General features: G+C 48.4%; 1 protein-coding gene across 2 annotated transcripts in view; it reads left to right on the top strand.

Moving 5' to 3' along the window:
* Positions 1-5,835: 5,835 nt before the first annotated feature.
* Positions 5,836-8,033, top strand: part of NFE2L3 (NFE2 like bZIP transcription factor 3) — a 39,147-nt gene continuing 36,949 nt past the window's right edge. For both annotated transcript variants that reach the window (XM_066354106.1, XM_066354105.1), the window contains exon 1: positions 5,836-6,732. In XM_066354106.1, coding sequence (XP_066210203.1) covers positions 6,127-6,732 — 606 coding nt within the window. In that variant the 5' untranslated portion in view covers positions 5,836-6,126. The remainder of the gene's footprint in view (positions 6,733-8,033) is intronic.

Raw genomic sequence — 8,033 nt, 5'->3', positions numbered from 1 at the left:
GAGCCCTGTGGAGGCTGCGATGGCTGTTCTTTCCCTGAGAAGAGCAAGATTAGATGAAGGGCCAACTGAGGGGTGGTGGCATCTGCTAGAAATAAACTCGGAAGGAACAGCATAGCTGGATGGAGTGTTTGGGGGTCACAAGAATGATGTGGAGTCGGACGCTACAGAGAGTTCGAGGTGCCCAAATGAATGTGTTTTCAGAGGAAAGCCAGACAATACACAGATGGATCAGAATAGGGGGGCCAACATCCCACTGAGCAATACTTTTTAGGAGGGGAACTGGGCTCTGAAAGCTGCCAAATATATTGCAGAGGGTTTCAATTCTACCCAAGATGACCTCTTGAATTACTCTTCAAGTTGCTGTTCAAAATCATCTGGGTTTTCTCCACAGGAATCCAGGTAGCTAAGGCCCTCTTTTGGAGGGTAAGTTTAGGCAACTGACTACAGGTCAGAAGCTGGGCTCTGTGTGTTTAAAAAAATCCACCCTCAAACTGCAACAAAACTTAGTTTCCATATGTAATGAAAGAAAGAAGTATGCTTATTTGCTTAAGAAATGGCATAATATAATGTAACAAATAATGGAACTGTAAGAGGGAACTGGATCACACTCTGGCAGCTGCTCACTTCCTAAAAGGCTAAGCAACAAAATAACATGTTAGTAATCTGAATGTTTAAACCAATTAGGTAGGTGGTCCTGCTGATTTAAAGATTTCTATGGGAAACACTTTGAAAAGTAAACAATTCTTGGTTTAATAGTTTCAAAAACAAAACACATTTCTATAGTTTCAGTTTTCACATAGCCAGTTTCTGATCTGTGAACCACCTTGCTGAATCTCAGTGTCAGTTATGCCAAATCATCATCTCTTGGCTGTGAAAAGATTTTCCGGCAGGCTCCCAACGACAAGGACAGATGGCATTCGGGGGGGGGGGGGGGGGGTGTACTCCCACCTCTTTGTTTTTAGCAAATATTGACATTTTTGCAGGAAACAGATCCAGGTTCTGCTTCTTCCTAACTCATCTTGGCCATCAGGCAGGTTTGGAGGGATACAGCAAAATAGAATTGGAAATATGCAAGTGCCCCTGAATTTAAAAAGATACATGTCAAGAAGAGCAATGTTCATCTTTAATTGATGCTTGTAAAGATTACAAAGTAGGAAATAATACACTGTGATCACAAAGCACTTTCAAGCAGAAATGGGATAGGATAGATAGGGAGAGGACACAGCTGAAGAAAAAGGCTCTCCAAAAAAATTTAAATTAGGTATGAAACTTTTATTTTAAAGATTCTTTCTAATCTAGATGTTGGTAATAGCAATGTTATATTAGTTTTACTCAGTAGATCAGGGACTATTTATTGGAGTTCAAAACAGGGTATACAGTTTAAAAACATATATACAGTCCTCCCTGAAGATCAACTGGCAGAATATACCTTACTTATCCCAAAAGTTTATATTCTTTGACTCAGAAATTTTGGGGAATTTATACCATGTAAATTATCAGCTATGTGCCCTAAAATACATATACAGTAATTGTTTATTACAGAATTGCTTATAATAGTGAAAAATTGATAAGAAGTTAAACATTAATGAAAACTGTTTAATGAAATCAAGGTACATCCATATAATGGAATATTTTGCAGCCTATAACAATGACAATATGCAGCTCTATTTGTTTATATGGAAGATGCCATTACTAGAAGCAATTTTAATAAAACACTCACAAAAAACAATTTGTTACAAAACCAAATTATTTTCATAAAAATTATATATGTATGTTATTGTAAAACTATTTTAATAAAAATAATGTATGTGTATATTACATTTTTAAAAGTAGTTACCTTTGAGTAATGGGATTCCAGGTGACTGTAAGTTCTTGTTTCCTTTCTCTATTATCTGTTGGTGTTGTTTACAATAAACATGTATTACTTCGATCGGGAGGAAAACTAAACACTACTTCCAGTGGTGAAAAAGAATTAACGCCGTTAATCAACTTCTCTTACAAAAACCTGGGAGGCATGTTTTGCTGAGAAGCGAGAAGGGACAAAGTAAGGGTCAGTGCAGGTGGAGACTTGCAGGTAAGACATGGGACAAGGTAAGGGCTCAGGTGGTCTCCAAGACAAGCAACCTGCCCATCTGCAGTCCTTACCTGAACAGGCTTCCTGAGAGCCAGCATCCTAACTCCCTGTTTCAGCAACACTCCCCCTTATACCCTGGCTCTGAGGTGGCCACAAACTCAGCAGCATCCAAGTACCCAGTTTTTATTCAGGGAAGAAACAGTTCTTTCATAATAACAAGAACAAAATAAAAATGAAAGGAAGAATCTGTATTTGTTTCCTAGGAATGCCAAATTACCACAGCCAAAACCTGGTGGTTTCGACAACAGAAATGTATGTGTCACACGTGGTTCCGGAGGTCAGGAGTCTGAAATGCAGGTGCTGGCAGGCCATGCTCCCTGGGCGCTCTGGAGGACAATCCTTACTGTCCTCTCTCAGCTGTTGTGGCTCCTGGCATTCCCTGGCTTGTGGCAGCATCACTCCAATCTCTTCTCTGCATGTCTGTGTGTCCTTTCCTGTCTCTTCTAAGGACACTCTCGTTGGATTTATGGCCCACCCTAATCCAGGAGGATCGCATTCAAGTCTTACCTTAGTTACATCTGCAAAGACCCGACTTCCCTTTAAAGTCACAGTCCTTTGGAGTGGATGTGAATTTTGGGAGAAACACTATTCAACCCACTGCAGTATTTTTTTAAAATACTTTTTATTTATTGATTTTAGAGAGAGAGGAAGGGAGAGAAAGACCGAAACATCAATGTGTTTCTGTATGTGCCCTGATGGGGAACTGAACCCGTAACCTTTGCATATCACAACCTTTGCATATTGGGACAAAGCTTCAACCAATGAAGCTATCCGGCCAGGGCCAACCCTCTACAATACTACAGACAACATTTATTCAGCAAGCGAAAACTCTAACTAGTATTTACCTTTTTAAAAGGTGGGTAGAAAGCAGGCAGGGGTCCGGGAAACCCTGCCATAGGACTTATAGTTTGGCAATCACAAAGCTGCCACTGAGTTAAAGTTGGGTAAAGATTTTAGAGTGCAGGCAGCTAAAACAAGGAACTAGAGAAAACCAGCACAAACAAAGAAATAGTTAAGCAGGAATTGGTTAATGATATGAATTCATAATGAGAACATTAGAGCTGCTATCAAAAGTACAAATATGCTTGAGGGAGATGATTAAGCAAATGAGAGAATTCAGGTACTAAACAAATCAGCAGTACAGATAATTTAAAAAAAAACCATCAAGTTTATCAAATAATGACCAGGGTTGTTGGCCTGAAAATGAGTTTCTTATCAGCAAAGGACCAATAAATCAGGCCTCTGCAAACTGTTTTATTCATCCTGTTACAGACGCTTGCATCCTCTACTTTGTAGGTGATCGGTGACCTTCTCTACAATCCAACGTACATACTGCTTCCTTGTCATCAAACAGTGTGAGGCTGAAGAGTGATCAATATGAGTGTTCAACTTCCAAAATGTCAGCAAGCAGGTACATGAGCTAAACAAAAAAAGTAAGATGCATCACAAGTCAGGGAGAGATGTCTCTTAGATTCTCCTTCCCGTTGAAGATTTAATCAAGAGTAGAGGGTATTATCTTCTGCTTTCTTTTTTAAAGCTATGTGGTGGGGCTTTGAGAACCAAAAGCCTCATCATCAAGTAATAAGACCAAATCTTGGTAGTAATCTAACACAATCCTCGTTTGTTGCTAAGGCTTTAGAGACATCAAAGCAAGAAGGGAACTCAGAAACCTGTCCAGTTCAGTTCTCACTGTGTAGGTGAGAGGTCCAAGGTCCAGAGACATAGGTGTCCTTTCCAAACGGCTTGCTTGGGCCAAGCTAGAATTCTATTCAGGAATCCCAGGCTCTTTCATGGTCTGCCTCACCTTCTTTGACCAGTCTCACCAAGGTGTACTTAAATACTTAGACTTGTCAAGCTTGGACAAGCCATTCTAGGTTTGCATTAGTGTGTTAATTCACTATGAGTGGCCAAAAATAATATTTTTAGTCAAAAGAGCTAGATATGCAGGAGGTGGGTTCTGAATGAATGGAACGCAGAATAAGACCAAGGACAGTGGCTCACCAGGTGTGTCAGAGACAGCTCTCCCTGCTCTATCCTGGGTGTTGGGAACACAGCTGAGCCCCACCTCCTGTGTTTGCCGTTAGGTGTGGCCATGTGGCCAGGTTATGGCCAATGGAATGTAGATGGAAGTCATGGAGGCCATTTCCAGGCCCAGCCCATCCGCTCCTGGGCTTAGTCTTCACTCTCTTTCTCCATCACCAGCTGTCCAGGGACCAAGTGGTATGAACAAGGTTTCTGTCCCAAGCCTCACTAATCTGGACAACATCTCTCTTATCCCTCTTCCAGCCTCTTCATCAGCCCTAACTCCTCCACCCAGGCTCAAAGCAGAAACAGACTCTGCTACCCTGGCTCTCAGAGGGAAAACTGAAACTTTGTGTGAAGTTAACACGCTATCCCCAAGAGAAGAAACCCAGGTGGAGGAAATAAAAAATAAGCCTTTAAAAATAAGTCTTGCTCAACTTCCTACACAACTGCCAGCCCTCAGGTGGGCATCCCCTCCTTCCCCACCAAGGCAGGGAGTGAGGGTTAGTAAAACCTATATTTGCAAGCCCAGTGCCAGGAAACTGTGCAGGCACAAAGGTGGGCCAAATAAGGTTTCCTGCCCTTAAGAATTTACAACAGGCAAATCACACCATTCCTCAAGTAGAATACAAAGTGGACGGTGCCAAGTGTTGCAATGTGGGCATATGAAGAAATCTCTGTGGGAGAACAGATGGGGGAACTGATTAATTTCAAATGGTGAAAACTCAGAAGACGTATCTTTTGGTTAAGCCTTGCAGAATGGGTAATACAAACAATGAGTAACACTCGGAGAGCACTTCCAAGTGCTGTGCTTGGTGGTTGACATGCATCTGCTTTGGGGCTCACAACAGGTCTGCTGGGAAGGTGCTATTATTATTAGTTCTATTTTACAGTGAGGAACCTAAGGTACACAGGGAGTGAGCAATCTGCCCAAGGTCCAGGCTAGTAGGTGGTGGAGAGGGTGTGTGAACTCATACAGAGCACTCTAGACTAGAGCTGATGCTCTTAACCCTCACTCAAGGCACAAAGGCGACCATGCGGGAGGCCCTAGCATCGTGAGTCATGCTCAAGAAACAGTGAGGAGTCCGGGAGGCTGGAGCGCAGGGCCTGGTGAGGGGGGAGTGCCCTTTGATCCCAATGGCAGCTGTGGAATCTATATGTCAAACTGGCCTCATCACATTCCTGTTGGACAGGTACATTCTCCCTATTTTACAGATAAAACAGAAACTGAGGCACAGATAAGTAACTTACTCAAAGTCACACGACTGGCAGGCATCCGAATCCCAGAATCAGACTCCTGAATCCGCTGAGGGGGCGCAGTGTTCTCACGTGGGTGGAAACCCTTTGCATGCTGCCTGTGCCTCGACTTTTCCTCCAGTCTACATACACATCCTGTCCCCACCCACAGTTCTCCCAGACTCCTGACCCCTTACACACCCACCCTGCATTCTGCCTCGACCTCCCAGCCTACCAGCACAAGGTCGAGAGCCACTTCTCGCCCACAACTGGTACCAGAAAGCTTTGCTTTCCCCTGAAATAAAGAACCTTTGAGCTGGGGAGCCCCGCCCCGCCCCGCCCTGCGCAGGCCCCTCCCACGGGCGCAGGCCCCTCCCACGGGCGCGGGCCCGGGCGGCCGTGGGCGTGTCCCCAGCGGCTGCTCCCGCGGCCGGGGGCGGGCCTTGGCCGCGGCGCGGTGCTGCGAGGCGGCAGGGCTGGCGGGCTCCTCGCGCAGGTGGCTCCTCCTCCGTCTCTCCTGAGCCCCAGGCCCCCGGCCGACCTGCGAGGGGTCGCCTTTGTGCCGGGCTCCGGTAACCCGCGACGGCCGCTGCGCGTCCGGGCCCATTGTTTTGCGGCTCCGTCTCTTCCGGGCAGGTGTCGGCGGTGCGCGGGGCCCGCACGTGTCACAGCGGCGGCTGGAGCGCCGGGACCCGAGGGCGCCAGCTGGGGCGTCCCTGGGCGCGCGCCGGGAGATGAAGTACCTGAAGCCATGGTGGTCCGACGGCGGCGGCCTCCTGCACCTCACCGTCCTGCTGAGCTTGGCGGGGCTCCATCTGGACCTGGACCTGGACCTGGACCTGGACCTGGACCTGGACCCGGACCTCTACCTGCTGCTCCCGCCGCCCACCCTCCTCCGGGATGAGCGGCTGCTCGGGGGTGGCCGGACGAGTCCCGCCTACGCGCCCACCCCCTTCCGGGCCCCGGGAGAGTGGGGGCGCTTGGACCATCTGCACCCCAAAGGGCGGGAGCCAGACCCCGTGGCGGAGTCGGAGGGTCAGCTGCTCCGGGAGGTGCGCACGCTGGGGGTCCCCTTTATCCCCCGCACCCGCGTGGATGCGTGGCTGGTGCACAGCGTGGCGGCCGGGGACACCGACGGGACACACGGGCTGCTCGGCGCCGCCGCAGCCTCTTCGGCGGGAGGAGTCGGCGCCAGCGCGGACGGCGGCGGCCAGGCTACGCCAGGGGGTGGCGGGGACCCCCGAGCGGCTCCGAATAGTCCCTTGGCCGCTGCAGAGGAGGAGAAGGCACCCGCGGAACCGACGGCTCAAGTGCCCGACGCCTGCGGACGCGCAAGCGAGGTAACAGCAGAGCCAGGACCCGATCGCGGTGCGGGCTGAGCTGGCCAGGAGTCCTAGAGGGTGTGAGAAACCTGGGGAGGAGGGGGCACACTGCCGACTCTCCACCCTCAGCCCCTGGGTGGTTGTAGGTTCGCGGACGACTCTGCGCCTCTCCTTTTTGTGAATCTGAATGAAGGCTATTAGTGCTGTGGCCGTGGCTTTAAGTTTTGAGAAAGTAATGGGTGAAAGTGTACGTTTCATTGTAGGGGACACCTTTCCTGTGTTTGAAGGCTAGCAAGTGTAGTTGGGGAGGGGGAAAGGAATGCTGGTGATGTTCTTGCCCACTGCCTTCTTTCAGTAGTACCTCGTGTACAGAGATGTTTTTTTTTCTGGAACTTGTGCCAGGCTTGGAGGATCCAAAAGAGGCCTTGGCCTCCGTGAGGACGCATGTTTCTCTTTAAGAACCACGCTCCTGGCCTGACCCGATGGCCCCCGCCCGGATTTTTAACCTATTTGCAGTCGTTCGTTTTTGCTGCTTCCCTGGATGAAGGAACAGTGGCCAGTGTCCAAGCCGAGGCCAGCAGGCAGGCAGACCACCCCACTGTGACCAGTCTTTCTGGTAACAATGCACCTCCCTCCTCGAACAGGTGTAATCGCTTATTAACATAAAACAGGAACCCCGACAGTCACCTAGTGACTAACAATTTCCCTTTCCTTTATAGGTTCAACCCCTTTGGCTTAACTTTTTTTTTGAAACAAAGTTCACCAAGATCTATTGATTGAAGTATCTTGTGTGGCTCCCAACTGCCCCTTCCCGTCTAAGAACACTTAAAACCAATTTCTACAAAACCACCTTATCCAAAGTTTCTTCACAGGGACCTTTTTAATTCTTTCTTGGCCCAAGCCTTAGCGTTAACAATTACTATTGATCAATAAGTGTTCCTTGGACGTTGTTTTTTTGGAGTGCAACCTTACGCAAAGTGGGAACTGGGGCTAGACTGGTTTGTTTGCTGCTCTTCAGAATTGCCGTTTGTGTAGGCAGTCGTCCGACGAGCTTCTCCACCCTCTCCTCGAGGGGTCATTGTGCCCAGTGCTTGGTGATTCACTGTTATGCAGATCTGATGATCCCTTCCCCTTCCTGAGACCGGAACCAATGGAGCAGGGGTTGGTGAGAGTCTTGGTGGGCTCCTGTCTGTGTCCGACAGTGGAAGGTTTTCCCACCCACTCACCCAATCAGGACCCTCCCCTCAGCCTCTCTACCTGGTAATGTGAAGTGTGTGGTGCACAGCTGCCTTTCCCCATTCTGCAAGGCGCAGGGTGAA

Source organism: Saccopteryx leptura, chromosome 12 (assembly GCF_036850995.1).
Source record: "Saccopteryx leptura isolate mSacLep1 chromosome 12, mSacLep1_pri_phased_curated, whole genome shotgun sequence".
NCBI lineage: Eukaryota > Metazoa > Chordata > Mammalia > Chiroptera > Emballonuridae > Saccopteryx > Saccopteryx leptura.
The sequence above is the reverse complement of the archived record's forward strand: the minus strand, read 5'-3'. Positions and strand labels throughout refer to the sequence as shown.